At 40.4% G+C, this 16,704-nt stretch overlaps 1 protein-coding gene across 2 annotated transcripts; it reads left to right on the top strand.

Moving 5' to 3' along the window:
* Nucleotides 1-888: 888 nt before the first annotated feature.
* On the top strand, nt 889-13,426 carry TMIGD1 (transmembrane and immunoglobulin domain containing 1). Of its 2 annotated transcripts, none has more exons than XM_025476230.3 (7): nt 889-957; nt 3,077-3,180; nt 5,470-5,748; nt 8,440-8,715; nt 11,596-11,699; nt 12,719-12,759; nt 13,309-13,426. In XM_025476230.3, the coding sequence occupies exons 1-7, from the start codon at nt 911-913 to the stop codon at nt 13,310-13,312; spliced, it is 855 nt and encodes a 284-aa protein (XP_025332015.3). In that variant the 5' UTR covers nt 889-910; the 3' UTR covers nt 13,313-13,426. The 2 variants fall into 2 exon arrangements, with proteins under 2 accessions (XP_025332015.3, XP_025332014.3); XM_025476229.3 differs by having other exon boundaries at nt 3,074-3,180.
* Nucleotides 13,427-16,704: the final 3,278 nt, after the last annotated feature.

Here is a 16,704-nt window from a genome sequence, read left to right as displayed (position 1 = left end):
ATAGCTACTGCTAATTAAGAGCTTACTGTGTGGCTGCTTCACATACTTTATCTACTCCTCACAATGACTTTGTAGGGAGCACGTTATTATTTTTCCCACTGTCTTGACAAAGAACTTGAATCTCATACAGGTTAAATACCTTGGTGAAGTCACACGACCACCAAGAGGCAGATCTCTGGTATGTGTCACCAACATGTTAAAATGTGCAGATAACTGTAAATGTTCTTTTATTCTATTCTTGTATAAATGGGAACGGTACTAGCCACGTAACACAGTGTAACAATACCATAAACATACATATTTTTTAACCAATAAAAAAGTTATCTTCAATTGCTAATTTGTGAAAGTGTAACACAAGGATTCCCTCACAAGACATGAGTTAAAGGGATAAAACTTTTCGTTGTCGTGCTTGGCTCAGTACAGCTTATGCACCAGGCATAGGTTACCAGTGGCAAGTAATATGTCTCCAGCATTATTTAAGTTGTGGAATCTTCCAGTATTTTGGCTGCCATGTTCAAGTTAGATAACTTTGATAATCTGACATCCTGAGAATGGTAACAGGGCGAGCCTGAGGAGAGGGTTGATTTTCACAGCAGCCAAAATAAAGCCCGGTGCATTATCTAACTTGAACATGGCAATGTTCTGTGAAATGTGCCACACAGTTTTGCACAAGGTCAGGTTTTCCTGGAATAATTACATCCTTAGTAATATCTGGTCCCACCTGGTAATTTGGGTACACATGAAAACTTAGAGTTGAAGATGTCTTTCCTAGTTAGTGTCTTCTCTAAGAATCCATAAAAAGAAAGAGACTTTGAACCCAATTTATTTTGTTTGCTTGACCCTACTGTCATAAAGTGTTTAAACGCAAGTATTATAAAGATGGTAACAGGGAAAGGATTTGGGGTTCCAGATGAAGGAACGATTGGCCAAGGAAGTCAGCTTTTCAGAGCTCGGCAGGTAAGCAGTAAAACTTTGTCTTGTATGAAGAGTAGAGAGTTGTGAAAATTTAGAACAAGCCAAGTAAGGGAAATTCATTTTTAAAAGATGCTGGCTGGTGTGGTGGAAGGGGAGGGGAGATGTTAATCCTCCTCCTTAATTACTAGGGTAGGGCAGGGTCTGCCAAGGAGCCCATACACTTACTCAGTTCTTATTAGGCACCTTCGGTGGTCAGTGCTTCAGAAAACTCTACAAATGACCAAATTCTGAGGTCATCACCATTGGAGTGCCTTGATAGAAATCTTTTTGGCAAAGTTTTAAAATTACAAAAAGAATTGATGTTGGTACTAACTACATTTTGTGGAAATATTGATGTAAGGTTACCAGTCAGAAAGGGTGAGTCTGGCGGGAGTGAAGCTTGCTCCTGTCAGGACAGGCTTGAGGAGGAGCAGAGCCTGTCTACAGAAGTCCTAGGGAAGTTTCAGCTCTTGAATGTTAATATTTATATTAAAGGCACAAAACTCCATGTCCCCCTGTGGAGAGGCCAGGGCTCAGAAGGGATTAACGGCACTGCTGCTTCTTCTTTAATTCATGAGAGACACACACAGAGAGGCAGAGACTTAGCAGAGGGAGAAACAGGATCCCTATGAACAGGACTCGATCTCAGGGCCTTGGGATCATGACCTGAGCTGAAGGCAGACGCTCAACTGCTGAGCCACCCAGGTGCCCCTAACAGCAGCTTCTTAATGGAGAATAATATCAGTGGATGCAATGGGATGGTTAAGAGCCTGGCCTTGGGAGTATGGGGTTTGAATCCTAGCCCTGACATTTACTGCCTTTGGGATCTTGGGCAAATTATGTAATCTCTCCAAACATTTATTTATTTTTTTTTTAATTTTTATTTATTTATGATAGTCACAGAGAGAGAGAGAGAGGCAGAGACACAGGCAGAGGGAGAAGCAGGCTCCATGCACCGGGAGCCCGATGTGGGATTCAATCCCGGGTCTCCAGGATCGCGCCCTGGGCCAAAGGCAGGCGCCAAACCGCTGCGCCACCCAGGGATCCCCTCTCCAAACATTTAGAAATGACCTCAAGAGGGTTGCTAGGGACTTCATGGGGATTGAAAGAATGTATGTAAAGGGTTTAGCACAGTGCCTGTTGCATAGGAATCATTCAACTTGTGTTTCTACCATATTCATAGCGGTACTCTTGAAAGGAGGTCAACGAATGCATGTTTTTCCCAGATGAAGTGGAAAGTATCTAGGGAGGCAGATGACAGAAGCAAAAGCATAGCAGGATAAAAAGGAGGACTTTATTATCTATTATTTTTAGTTTACACTGGGTTAAAGGGAACGCATATAAGAGGGGGACGATGGTGGTGGGAGGGGAGAAAGCAGAGAGATTAACTTGGTTTAAGACTAGAGACCATACTGCAACTGAGTCTTTTCTAAGTTATGAACCATTTGAGTCTATGGGATTTGGAGGGGGTCTCAAAAACTCTCTTTAGCAGTGAGCAACTTTTACAAAACGACCCAAGAGAGGCTTTCTTTTTTTTTTTCTTTTTAAGATTTTTATTTATTTATTCATGAGAGACACAGAGAGAGGGAGAGAAGCAGAGACACAGGCAGAGGGAGAAGCAGGCTCCATGCAAGGAATCCGATACAGGATTTGATCCCGGGACTCCAGGATCACACCCTGAACCGAAGGCAGGCACTAAACCACTGAGCCACCAAGGGATCCCTAAGAGGGGCTTTCAAAACCAGAATTACTACAGTTCAGTAGAGACTGTCTGTGAACGAAGCAAGTTTATTTTCTCTTTCTGTTAAAATGACATTCTATCCATTTCTCCAGGGAAGACTGGTTCTACCCTCCCCAGGGCTTCTCCAGGGCTGCCCTATATCTTATAGCCTATATCTTTGTGGTTTTCATTTTCTTGCCTTAAAAAAATCTTTAATACTGAAGGTACTTTGAACTCAGTAATCAGAGCAAGATTGTTTAATTAAAAACTAGAAAAAGTACTGTTACAGCTGGGATGACTCATCTGGGATTTTATTTTAAATGCAAGATAGACAAGAGGAAGGTTCATAAACTCAGTGTAGACCAAAGTTCAGAACAAACTACACCCTTTTTTCCCCAGCAGATCAGAAGTAAATTTGTTAAAGATGGCGTGGAACATCAGGGAACTAATGAAAATGTGCAAATTTCTTCTCTTAGCGATTTTGTTTCTTCCACATGAGGTGACAAGTAAGTTAATAATATTCCTTTGGTCTCTTTGTAAATAAAGAAAAATTCCCGATTAAAACATGATCAGTTGGCTCTGGGAAAATCCAAAATCCAAATCACCAGATACACAGTTGGTATGGCTCAGAGAACGGGAGTCAGACAACATGATAAAATGTTAAATGGAAAAATTGTTTATGGCTCTGAGATGGCAAGGTAGAGTAAATATTCTGTTATCTCCATAGCCGCAGCCAAAATTTTTCTACTTTTTAAAACAATTTTTTTACTTTTTAATGCATTTCATTACTTTTTTTTAAGATTTATTTATTTATTTATCCATGATAGACAGAGAGAGAGAGAGAGAGAGGTAGAGACACAGGCTCCATGCCGGGAGCCCAACATGGGACTCGATCCCAGGACTCCAGGATCGCTCCCTGGGCCAAAGGCAGGCGCTAAACTGCAGAGCCACCCAGGGATCCCAATGCATTTCATTACTAATGACATCCAAAATAAGTTTTTTTTTTAATTTTTTTTTATTATTTATTTATGATAGGCACACAGTGAGAGAGAGAGGCAGAGACACAGGCAGAGGGAGAAGCAGGCTCCATGCACCGGGAGCCCGACGTGGGATTCGATCCTGGGTCTCCAGGATTGCGCCCTGGGCCAAAGGCAGGCGCTAAACCACTGCGCCACCCAGGGATCCCCAAAATAAGTTTTAATGTCTATTTGAGCATACTGCTACAGGAAAATCTTCCCTGCATTTGTTCTCCACCCCACCCTGGAAGTAGATCCCTCCAAACCCCAATTTTAAAAGTAATACGTAGTCATTGTGAAAAAAAAAGGGGGGGGGGAATATATAAAAGAATAAAGAAGGTGTGCCTGGGTGGCTCAGTTGGTTGAGTGTCTGACTCTTAATTTCATGGGATGGGCCTGTGTCAGGCTCCAGCTCAGCAGGGAGTCTGCTTGGGATTCTCTCTCTCTCCCTCTTTCTCTGCCCCTCTCTACCCTGCACGCATGTGCACATGTCATGTCCTCTCTCTCTCTCTCTCTCTCTTGATCCTTCTCTAAAAAAAAATTAAAATCTTTAATAAAAAAAAAAAGAATGAAGAAAACCAAATCCCATCATCCAGAGATAATTACTCAACAACATTTTGATATATATTCTTCCAGATTTTTGAAAAATACTAGGCAGCAATCACATAGTTTTCACCAGTACTTTGTGCATTTTAAAGGAAAAGTTCATGTGTTTACAGACTGTATTAACAAATGTTCTGTAGAAAACAAGTCTGTGGCAGCTAACGCCATTTTTAGCTGTGGTTACTTGGTCCTGAACCAAGAAAGTAAGAACTGAAATTCAGGTGTGTTACAGTGAATGGATTTCTGGAAATCAGAGATGAAAACCAACTGCTATGTATCCTGATTATCCTTCCACCACACCTCGACTACCCTCAAACCATAGCTATTTAAACATCAATTATTTTACTGCACTGCCCAAATAAGACATAAGAAATGCAGAACCAAAATTTCCACAATCCTGCCACACTTAATCAGAAAGCTTTTCAAATTGGCTTCTGCCCATATTCAATTGTATGTTCAATTTTATATATTTATAGTTATTATTATAGATGTACTTTACATTATGCCTATTCTCCTAAAGTTGTATCTTAAGTATGTTTCAATTTTACTATAGTCCTTTTTCATTTGTATTTTCCTCTCCTGCCCCCTCCCTTTGTTACTTTCAACTCCCTTTGCTACTTTCACATAAACAATTTAAGTCTGGAAAGGTTTTTTTTTTTTTTTTTTTTACTTTTTTCTCTATTTTTATCAATCCTACTCAGTATACACAGTGAGATTTTCCCCAAGATTTTTTCTCATAAATGCATGCATGTGTGCATGCATGTGTGTGTATGTGTGTGTCAATGGGATAGTTCTGTGCATAGTAGTTCTGAAACTTCACTGCACATTAGAATTGCCTGAAGGCTTTTTGCAAATGCAATGCCCAGATTGCACTCATATCAATAAATCATAATGTCTGAGGGTGGAAATCAAGCATCAGTATGCTTTTAAAGATTCCCCAAGTGATTCCAACGTGCAGCAAAATCTGGTAATCATCATTTTAACATTTTCCTTTTTTTTAAAGTTAATAATACATTCTGAAGCTTTTCCCTTGTAAAATTGTATAGATCACTATGACTTTTTAATTATTGTAGAGTAGTTCATTGTACTGGTGTAATGTGATTTATTTAACCAATCCCCTGTTTATGCCACTTAGATCATTCATTTTGTGTTAATGGTTTCTTCCTGCCCTCCCAGGTTCTGTTCTAACTGTGAATGATAGAACTGAGAACTATATCTTGGACACTTGGCTCGGCTCCCAAGAATCTCTGAAATGTGCTGTTCAAAACCACACCAGAGAGGAAGAACTTCTCTGGTACCGAGAAGAGGGGACAGTGGATTTGAAATCTGGAAACAAAATCAATTCCAGCTCTGTGTGTGTCTCCTCCATCAGTGAAGATGACAACGGAGTCACCTTTACCTGCAAACTGCAGAGAAATCAGTCGGTGTCCGTTTCCGTGGTGCTGAATGTCATTTGTGAGTGAGGGGGGAGAAACTGCTAGTCAGTCTGTGCTGTCTGCCCTATATTAAGTGGTACTTGAAATTTGGGACTAAAGAGTGTGTGTATTTTAACATTTGTTTGGTGTTGCCTAATTGCCCTATTTATGCTCCTGCAACAATGCATGAGGGTGCCTATTTCCCCATACCCTCGTGAGCACTGAGTACCCTCAAACTCTAAGAACTTGCCAGCCTGATTTGAAATTTTATTTTCATTTTCCAAATTAAGAATGAGGGTGTCCACCCTTTCATAAGTGTATTGGCTGTTATGTTTCTTTTCTGTGAAATGCCTGCTCATGTCCTTTGCCCATTTTTTCTATTGGGTTATTTACCTTTTTTTGGGGGGGGGGTTATTTACCTTTTTAAAATTGGTTTGGCTAGGGGTTCCTGGGTCGCTCAGTTGGTTAAGTGACTGACTCTTGATTTTGGCTCAGGTTATGATCTCAGGATTGTGAGATTGAGCCTCCCAATGAGCTCTGCTAAGAACTCTGTGTTGAGCCCCATGGGGAGCCCTGTGTGGGGCTCTGTGCTGGGTGTGGAGCCTACTTAAGATTCTCTCTCTCCTTCTCTTTCTACCCTTCCACTCCCTCACCCTGAAGAAAAAAAAAAAGAATGCCCATGAAGTAAAATGATTAAAGTGTCCTATATTACACTGTAGCGCTCTAAAACAATGAGCTAGGTCTCTATGGTTCAATGTGGATATATCTCAAAAAGATACAAGCTATTGAGAGAATAAAGTCTTTTATGTAAGTCTTCTAAAACAATATGATGTATTTCCTATTGGTACATTATATGTATAAAAATGGTTTTTAAAAAAAGATCTGAGAAAAAAAAGATCTGCAAGGATTTACATCAAACTCATAGCAGTGGATATCTTTGGGGAGCTAGAAAGTGAACAAGATGGAATCAAAGACGACCTTAACTTTATCTGAAACGTACTAATTTTTGCAAAAAAAGAATACTCATGTATAGTTGATAGACTTCAAAATTAATTTTAAATAGTTAAATAAAAGGAACAACTAATAGGGCATGTCCACAGGTCCTATGATATATTTGGTAATAGTGTTATCTATTCTAGCAGCTTCCTACATATCTGAATACCATGTAACATTCTTGTTGGATATGGATACAGAATTTCAAGCTCATTCCAAAGAGCAACAAAATGTCATTCTTCAGAAAGAGTTATTAATAGCACAGCCTACTCATGGTCTAATTATTCAGTGCACAGATTATACAAGCTTCCTTTTTCCTCTTCTCCACCTCTATCTCTTTCCTACTACCCACTTTTCAAGCACTTTATTAATCTTCAGCACCTTGACCAGAAAAGCAAGGGGCAAGGAGAAGAGAAAGAGCTCAGCCATTTCTCCCCTTGGATGTTGGAAAGCCGTGTGGGGGTGAGGGCTGGAATTATCTGGTGAGGATAAATGTGTTCAAGTATCTATGTCTCAATGACTGCTCTTATCATAGAGGGACTAAGGACTTGCTTTAACAGAGGAATGAGAGAGACTCAGAAGATCATACTTTCCATGGATGTCAGAGTTGCCACCATTGGAACACCTTCTGGGAGGAGATTATTTCTAGAGGATCACTGAGGAAATGCAAATAGGTACTGGTAAATGTAGCCAGGGCAAATGTGGTTAGATGAAATGCAAAAACAGAGGATGTGAGGACACCACAAAACCACCGTGGCCACTGCCACCACCACCACCACAATAATGGTTATTAGCACTGTGGTAAATTCTTTGCAGGCATTATGTCATTTAATCTTTACAACCCCTTGTGAGGTAGGTAATATCCCACTTTTCTAGATGAGGAAACTGAGCGGTTACGTAGCAGTTAAGTAACTTTCCCAAGGTCAGAGTAAGTGGCATGGATGGAATTACCGATAACTGCAATTTCTGCTTTCTTCATATTATACTCTTTTCTCCAACATATTAGTACAGATGGGTTTCAGAGAGCAAAGACTCAAGGCTTATACTTTTAGGTAGTGTTATAAATTGTCTACTTGGTACAGATTCATTATTTTAAAGAAAGATTTATTTATTTGAGAGACAGAGAGAGTGCTCATGCGTGGAAATGGGAGGAGGGGCAGAGGGAGAGAATCTTCAGGCAGACTCCTCCCTGAGCGTGGAGCCCAAACAGGGTTGGATCCCACCACCCTGAGATCATGACGAGAGCTGAAACCAAGAGTTGGACACTTTACTGACTGAGCCACTCAGGCACCCCCAGATTCATTATTATATACATTTGTTTCATGGTTTATCTTCTGTACCACATAAAAGTTCTACGAGGTTTGGAACTGGATGTATATAATTTACCATTGTATCCCCAGTTCCTAGTCCAACACTTGGCACAGAGTAGATGCTCAACAAATTTTAAAAAAATTATTTGTTTATTCATAAGAGACTCAGAGAGAGAGAGGCAGAGACATAGGCAGAGGGAGAAGCAGGCTTCCTGAGGGGATACCAATGTGGGGCTTGATCCTAGGACCCTGGGATCATGATCTGAGCTGAAGACAGACCCTCAACCACTGAGCCACCCAGGTGCCCTTCAATAAATTTTTGTCAAATTAATGAATTACTCCATGAGATGGACTGAAGGGAAATCTTGAACACTGATAGTAAATTACTGCTTATCTGCTAATTCAACCTAAATGCTTGAGTCTTGCAGTTCCTCCTATTCTAAGTGGAGACGACTTCCAAACAGTTGAGGAAGGCAGTGATGTGAAGTTGGTTTGCAATGTGAGATCCAACCCCCAGGCTCAAATGATGTGGCACAGAAATAGTGATATCCTGAATTTAGAGAAAAATCACCAAGTCCACCAGACAAGTGAGTCTCTTCAACTGTCAATCACCAAAGTCAAGAAATCTGACAATGGAACCTACAGCTGTGTTGCAAATTCATCTCTGCAAATGGAGACCAAGGACTTTCACCTCATCGTCAAAGGTAACTCTCTCTTTCTCTCTCTCTCTCTGGTAACTCTCTTTTTAAGTAATGGTAACTCGCAAAAAGTCAGAATAGGTTTTCATAAATGTTTTTGTGGCAATTGATGATGACAGTTGTGATTAGTAGCTATGATTTTCTTTAGTGAGTCATCCCTATCTAAGGAATTTCCACTAAGAATTCCAAATCTTCCATTTGGGATGCCCATTCCATATGAAACACTGCTTTTTGAGTAAAGGTCCTTTTTAGAAACAAGTGGGGGGACAATTCTGATCAGCGTTTAGGGAGGAGTACTTTTCATGAATTCTCCTGGGCAACAAGGTTCGTTGGAACTGGACTTTTGAGTTTACAGCCAATGACAACCAGAAAGAGAAGTCAGAAACACCAAGAGAAAGATAAAATAGATAAGAAAATGAATCTCTAAAATCATTCTTATCCCTGAAATTGTGATCTACAGGCTAAGCAGTAAGGAGGGAGGGGGAAGATGGTTCCTGAAAGGTCTTTCTCTTGGCTTCATGCTCCATCTACCCAGATTCTTCACACCTGCAATTAATAACAGGGAACAAATGAAGTTCCAAGTGTTCTTCCCTCCTCATATTTCTCATTCATACAAGAAGAGAAAGGGGACCTGAGCAGAGAAAGCAAGGAAGACAGTAGAAAGAAATGAGGTCAGAGAGCAAACGGAATGCAGACCAGTGTTCCCCCACCTCCACGTACCACTGGTGATTGTGGCAAAAATTGACCTTGAGGTGAGCAGCATGAAAAGAAACTCTCAAGAATGCAGCTGTGATGACTGAAATAGGAACAACCATCTTGGTACCAGGATAAAGAAAGCCGCAGTCTAAGCACAGCACAGAAGACCCGTAGAGGATGTTGAGTCTTGAGGGCTTTTTTAGGCAGTGCCCCAGCCCTGGAAATTTTCAGGTGTTGAAACAAGCAGGACAGTGTGAGATAGAAATTGGCAGTAGTCAAGGCTGTCAATCATTCTTTGCTGCTATTAACTGAATCCAAGTTCAAAAATAACTTGTTTTTTTGATACAGATTCTGAAAGTTTGATTAAAGTAGTCAAGTTTTCTTAGATAACATCTCTTCTAATTTGAAAAAAACATTTATTAAGACCCTTAACTGTCAATTTTAGTTGCTGAATATACAGGCATACTAAAAAAATCGTTAAAGTTTGCTTTCATGTTAAAACTTCAATTATGAAGTTGAGAGACATATCAGATGATGTCATCTGCAAACTTGGGCAAGCTAAGTTAATTTTCTGGTTAGAAAATTTGAGGTACCTGGGTGGCTCCGTGGGTTAAGCTTCTGCCTTTGGTTTGGGTTGTGATCTTGGGGTCCTGGGATCTAGCCCCGTTAGGCTCTCTGCTCAGTGGGGAGTCTGCTTCTCCTTCTCCCTCTGTGCTCTTTCTCTCTCTCAAATAAATAATAAAATCTTAAAAAAGAAAAAGAAAGCCTCTGTTTGGGTACATTTAATAAGTTCCTTCTTGTTCTAATTGGATCATATGGATCAGTTGAAACAGAATTTTATTTTTCTGAAAAAATCAAAAAAGAGAAAGGCAAGATACCTGGCACAGCAGATGCAGAAAATGCTCATGCACACATTTTCTGGTCCGAGGCCAATATGCTCAGAGCAGCCAAGCAAGCTGAGGCTCTTCTTTCTTGTTAGAATATTATTCACTTTGTCGTTTGCTTCCCTGTGCCCACTCATTGCCTTTCTTGCTAGTTCCTAGGAAGCCAACTGAACCCCTGCCAGAAGTGTTGGACTATGTGACCACTGGGCTTATTTCCTCCCCCTTCGGGGAGATCTGGGACACAAACACAGTGGCTGGTGGGGAGGAAGAGCCACTGCAGTTCAATGCCCATTACTGTGATTACTGGCGTGTTCAGTAATTTGTCCTGCAGAGTGACAGTATGCCCAGGGGCCGCTTGCTTTAAAAACCAAAGCCACAAATAACCCAAGTACTCCTAGGATAGAAGGGGTAGAAGAGGCAGCTTATTGAAGTTGAGGCTATTCACCTCTCCACAAAAGCATGGCTGGTAGGGACCCCTAGCCGAGTCATTCTTTTGTGTGTGTGTTTTTTTTCAAAGATTTTGTTTATTTATTCATGAGAGAGAGAGGACAGAGGCAGAGGGAGAAGCAGGCTTCCTGCGGGGAGGCTGATGCAGGACTTGATCCCAGGACCCTGGGATCATGACCTGAACCAAAGGCAGACACTCAACCACTGAGCCACCCAGGAGTCCCCTGGCCCTGTCATTCTAACCGGCTGTAAAATTACATGCAGAGATTAGGGAATTATATCATCCCTCTTGGTTACGAAGGAATCACAAGTGCTCCGTGATATAAAAAAATATATATATACACAACTCATATGGCAAGCTGGATGCTAGTTTGGCAAATTGGCTTTCAAGTGGGCAGGATCCTGTTTTGGGTGGAGCTCTTCCAAACCAACTTGTTTTTCTTATTTTTTCCTGCTCTATTATTTTCTTGGCTGTGGGCTGCCTTCACAGCTTTAAGTGCTCTGCTGCTGGTGCTCAGGCTAACTATGTTTGCCATGAACCTCTCCGGGCTTCATAGCTCAGTAGAGTAGTTTCTAAATGAGGCCACACAAAGCTAGAAGTGAAAGCACAGATCTTGAGCACAAGCGTTTATCCTATGTGTTGGGATTATCTTGCCTAATAAATATGAAGGAAAAAATACCAAATCTGGTTACCAATAAGAGAGTAAAACTTGGGTAGGTATTATTGGGTTTGTTTGAAGGATTTAATTAAGAGGATGATATATGTGAAGTGCAAGGCATCATGGCTGGGACATAGAAGTACGTAAATTAGACTCATGTAAATGTTAGTTGCTATTCCTTGTGTTTGCATTTCCAACAGATAGAGCTGTGACTGTGCCAAAAGAACCCATTATTGCCGCATGTATTGTGGTCTTTCTGACATTGTGCTTTGGACTGATTGCTAGAAGAAAAAGAATAATGAAGGTATCTAAATATTCTAAGCTATTGAGGTATAAATTCATCTAAATCCAGTCAGGAAACTGGCTATCTAAATGACTATAGAGTTGGGAACCATAGTTGGACAATCTGGTCTCTCCAAAGACCAAAATGGAAGTAGCTCAAAGGAATAAAATGGCACACATATGATGAATACAGCTTTAGCAAAGAATGGAAATACATATGGACAAAACCTGTATGAAAATAGCTGTGGTGTTAGGAATAGGGGATTTGGGGCTGATATTTCTTTCTTTTAAATTTCCCTTTATTGTTGCTATGGTACCTTTGGTACAATAAATAAACATACAGAGAAACATCTACTGTGGATTCAGAGATCTGCATGAAAAAAGTGACACTGAACAGCAGTTCACCTCTGAGTATAGCCACAGTCCCTGGTAGTAATGAGCTAAAGTTTGAATTGTTGAAGGGTTAACCTTGTCAGTTAGCTTGATGCCGAGTATGTGTATGCATAGGTTAATGCCATGCATTTGGCTCCACCCAGTGCCAAAGGGAGGCAAATGTGGCAGAAAGCCTCTAAGGAAAGACCTGTATGATCTAGGCTGTTAGTTATGCAGCAAGAGGTGTTCTTGAAACATATGGTAACTGGGTGTGATTCAGGGGAACAACGTCTCCCAAGAAGAAATTCACCCACCCCCTGGTGCCAATCCAAAGCAAAATTTTTTCCTGGGAAAAGAAAAAGGAAGAAAGGAAGAAAAGGAAAGGAAAAAGAAATATTCAACTACCTAAGAATCCTGGAAGCATTTTGGTTTAAGAATTACATCTTTGTAGGATCAGTAGAAATAATTAGTATGGCCAAAGACATAAGACCTGCACCAGTGCAGAGGTTCTATATTTCCAGCTACCTCTGTATTGATGAGTACTTTTCTTGGTAGGAGATTAACAGACATTTGGGCTTCCTATCCCTTGAGCCACATTGATACATTCAAAATGTTTATCTACAGCCTTAGAAAAGCAGGCAAACTCATTGCCCCTGTGTTTGCTTTTAGCTCTGCATAAAGAATGAAGATCCTCAAAGAGAAACCGCTTTGTAAGTACTCTGGGCTGGGGCCAATGATTTTCCATGAGCAGACAGGTAACAGTGGTGTGTGTCATAAAGCCCATCCTGGGCAAACTCCTCCTGAGATGGGAGGTGCTGGGAGGTGAAGAGGTTCAGATTAGAATGGAGGGTGGAGGAGAATCTGCCTCTACTTTAGAAGAAGACAGGTGAGGCTCCATTGGAAGGTTGCCTAGAACTGAGAATACTACCCTTGCTCTTAAGCCTGTTTTCCACTTAGGAAGTTCTGGGCTACTGTCCAGCTCCTGCATTGTATAGCTACATAATGTAAATGACTGAGAGGGCTGACCCTGGGGGAAGCCATGCGGCTTCTCCTTCACAACGACGTCAGAAGCAACAGTCCTCATTCTGAACACTGCCTTCTCTGTGGGGCTTCCTTTTACTCTGTTGGCCCCAGCCTTGGAGAAGTAAGCAGTCAGTAAAAAGAACGAAGGCATTCTTTCCGAGAGTGTGGATTTTGTTTTGAATTTTTTTTCTTATTGCCATGATCATCATTATAATTGATTTCTTGGTTCATTTCAGATGAGAAAGCTGAGATGCCATCCAACACAACAAGAGTTTTGCATCAGGACTTCCTTGATTTAATGTAGTCCCATCTGTATTTATTGTTATTATTAAATTCACTCCTGTCAAATTGTCAGAGGTTATGAAGAAGTGTTTCATTAGGCACTTAACAGTAGCTGTGATGACTAATTTGATATTCTTGCAGAACATTTTTATGGAGAAAACTATTAAGAAGGAAAAGTAAGATTCTGTTGTCTTCTCCTTGAAGCATATGTTATTTAATGGAGGTTTGCTCCAAAAAGCTTGGTCACCGTTTACCATTTAGTATGTATTTTTCTAGGTAGGAAATGGGCAGACATTTGGGTTTCATGAATAAGTGCAATACCAAAATGGAAAGGAGAGCTGAACATAGAGTGATCAATTTTTGAGTTGCCAAAGAAGTACATAAATAATATCAATTATCATCTACTTTCACTGTCGTCTCATAAATGAAATGTTTTAGGACTAAAAAAAGGATGGATATAATCTCAGAATATAAGGCATTCCTTTAAACAGAATAAATTTAGCATTATGAAAAAGTCAGCATATGTCCTTATTTTTCTCATCTCATCCTGGTTTGGTGACACAGTCGCTGACTTTGTAAGCTCTATGTGGGGATGGAGATGAAAACTGCCGGGGACATGGGCTAGCCAACGGCTCTGCACACAAAGCAGCCTTTGCCCTTTTGGCACAGTTGTTTGCCTAGATCCAGCAACATTAATTATGAATCAGCCTATACTCTTCTCGTATACCTCTGTTATAAATTGCAGCTCTTCTGATTTATCATCAACCTTCACTACTTCCATTATTTCTTCATTCTCTTTCCCTGAGAATCTCTGCTTTGCTGTCCCACACAGTGGGATGGGTTAGGAGAAGAAGCCCTCTTGCTCAGAACCACCTTTGATATCTGCTGTGCTCACCCTCTAACTTAGGGGGAAAAAACCAGAATTTTTGGTCTAATATTGCAGTAGCTAAATGTGCCACAGCAAGAGAGAAAGCAAGAGATCTGCTATCAGCCAAGTGGTTAAAAGTTTCTCACTGACACGGAAGCAGAGAGGAAATGAGCAGATTGTATGAAATCCCAACAGTGTTGTGTGTAAGAGGGACCCAGACACATCCTCCTTGTTAGGCTTCTCTCTGCTTCCTTGGAACCTTCTGCATGGAATGGAGAGACCATTAAAGACTGGGACTTACAGGTTTTTCAGTCTTCCTGGAGGCCCCAGCAGGTTTTTGTGGGGAAGCCTTCAGATCTTGCTCCTCATTCAGGATTTCTCAAAGTAGAATTTGGAAGCCTTGTGAAAACAGTGTAAGAACAAAGTAGGAGGATTGTGAAAATCTGAAAGTTTAGACAATTAAGGAGAATTCCAGAGACTACATGGAAAAAACTAGATCTCAGGCAATGATTGGGATAGTTTAAAGTGGAATGGGAAATGGGGAAAACCTATTAAATTGGTCTTGGAATCAGGAGACCCGAATTCCAGTCTTGCTTGTGTTACCTTGGACAAGTCCTTTAAGCTCTCTTGGGCCTTTGGAAAATAAGGAGGTTGAATTAGAAGAAGGATTAGGATTAATTTTCATGTTAAATTTCATGTTAATGCATGTGATGCTCAAAAGATTCCCAAATAGTTTAGTTAAATGCTGAAAGGAGTTGGCAAGAAAAATGAAAACGTAATACCTTTGCCCTACCTAGTAGAATTATGAATCAGCTTTGTTCTAGGACATATGGCAATCCTTAAGTATTACAGGTCATCAGTAGAGAATCTCTTCACCCTTATAAACTACTGTGACCTTGTACATTAGCACAGACAAGGGACATTAAGTGGTTTTAACAGAGCATGGCAATATCATAAACAGTCACTGCATTTCATTTTGTTTCGGTTTTGAAAAAAACACAGAGCCTTTATTAAAAATTGTGTCTGGGGGATCCCTGGGTGGCTCAGTGGTTTGGCACCTGCCTTTGGCCCAGGGAGCAATCCTGGAGTCCTGGGATCGAGTCCCAAATCAGGCTCCCAGCATGGAGCTTGCTTCTTTGTCCTCCTGTGTCTCTGCCTCTCTCTCTCTCTCTGTCTGTGTGTGTGTGTCTATCATAAATAAATAAATAAATAAATAAATAAATAAATAAATAAATAATCTATATTAAAAAAATAAAAATAAAAATTGTGTGTTATTATTATTATTATTATTATTATTATTATTATTATTATTGAGGGGGATGAGGGGCAGAAGGAGAGGGAGAAAAAGAATCCACACCCAGCAAGAGCCTGAGGTGGGGCTGGATCTTATGAGCCTGAGATCATGAGCTGAGCTAGAATCAAGAGTTGGACATTTAGTCAACTGAGCCACCCAAGCAGCCCCAAACTGTGTCTCTTATTTAAAATGAGAAGTTCAGCCTAGAACCTGACTTAAAAGGTCATGAAATTCTAGAACTTAAAAGAAGCCCCCATAACCTTTCCCTAAGTGTCTTCTCTATCTACCATAAGCTACTTGAAATTCCAACATTAATAGTCTGTTTTTGACAAATACCAGTGGAGAAGTGACAGACAAAGCCAGTTGCTATCTTCTCCACCTTTCTATCAGTTGCTATCTTCTCCACCTCTATCAATAGAGGAACCTTTTACAATAATTATTTTTCTCCGTCTAGGGCCCCATTTTTTGAAAACAAAACAAAACAAAACAAAACAAAACAAAACAAAACTGGTCTATCAAGCACCTGAATTTATTAGGTAATAATAATCTGCTTTCCCAATTTTCAAAACATCAGTGATATTGGGGTGCCTGGATGGCTCAGTCAGTTAAGCATCTGACTCTTGATCTCAGCTCAGGTCTTGATCTCAGGATTATGAGTTCAAGCCCTGCATTGGGTTCCACACTGGGTATGAAGCCTACTCAAATTAAAATAAAGAAATAAATAAAACATCAGTGATAGCTACTTGCCAGTCTGAACTTCTTTTATGATTACAACACAATTACTCAGTTGATGTAATTCCATTTCAAAGCAAAGAAATCTGGTGCTTGACTTAATTAACCTGGGCAATCTTTTATAGGTTAATAATAAAATCACTGCCATTAGGTTTTTTGAATCACTGAAAATAGCTTACAAATTCCTTTGCCAATTTTACCCCTGTTATGGCCACCATCACCAACTTCCTGAACTTACTGGCAGGAGGTCATAAAGTCAAATTCTTACAGAGGTTAAGCAGTTCAGTGGAATAGGCAAGTGGTAAAACAATAGGAAGTGGTGGGAACAGTGGCAAATGGAGAACACAACTTTGTCTAAAAAAGGGTTAATTGCTACCATCGGGCACAGATTTTCTGATTCTTTAAGAGAAGTCAGAACTCTGAATTAAAATGTGTAATTTTTGGGCAGCCCTGGTG

This window comes from Canis lupus, chromosome 9 (genome assembly GCF_003254725.2).
Source record: "Canis lupus dingo isolate Sandy chromosome 9, ASM325472v2, whole genome shotgun sequence".
Lineage (NCBI taxonomy): Eukaryota > Metazoa > Chordata > Mammalia > Carnivora > Canidae > Canis > Canis lupus.
This window is presented reverse-complemented; position numbering and strand designations above follow the sequence as displayed.

Coding starts and splice junctions, on each gene's coding strand:
- TMIGD1 (XM_025476229.3), top strand. CDS start 911: ATGAAGGAACGATTGGCCAAGGAAGTCAGCTTTTCAGAGCTCGGCAG. Junction 958..3,073: donor AGCTTTTCAGAGCTCGGCAG/GTAAGCAGTAAA, acceptor TTTTTTCCCCAG/CAGATCAGAAGTAAATTTGT. Junction 11,700..12,718: donor GAAGAAAAAGAATAATGAAG/GTATCTAAATAT, acceptor GTTTGCTTTTAG/CTCTGCATAAAGAATGAAGA.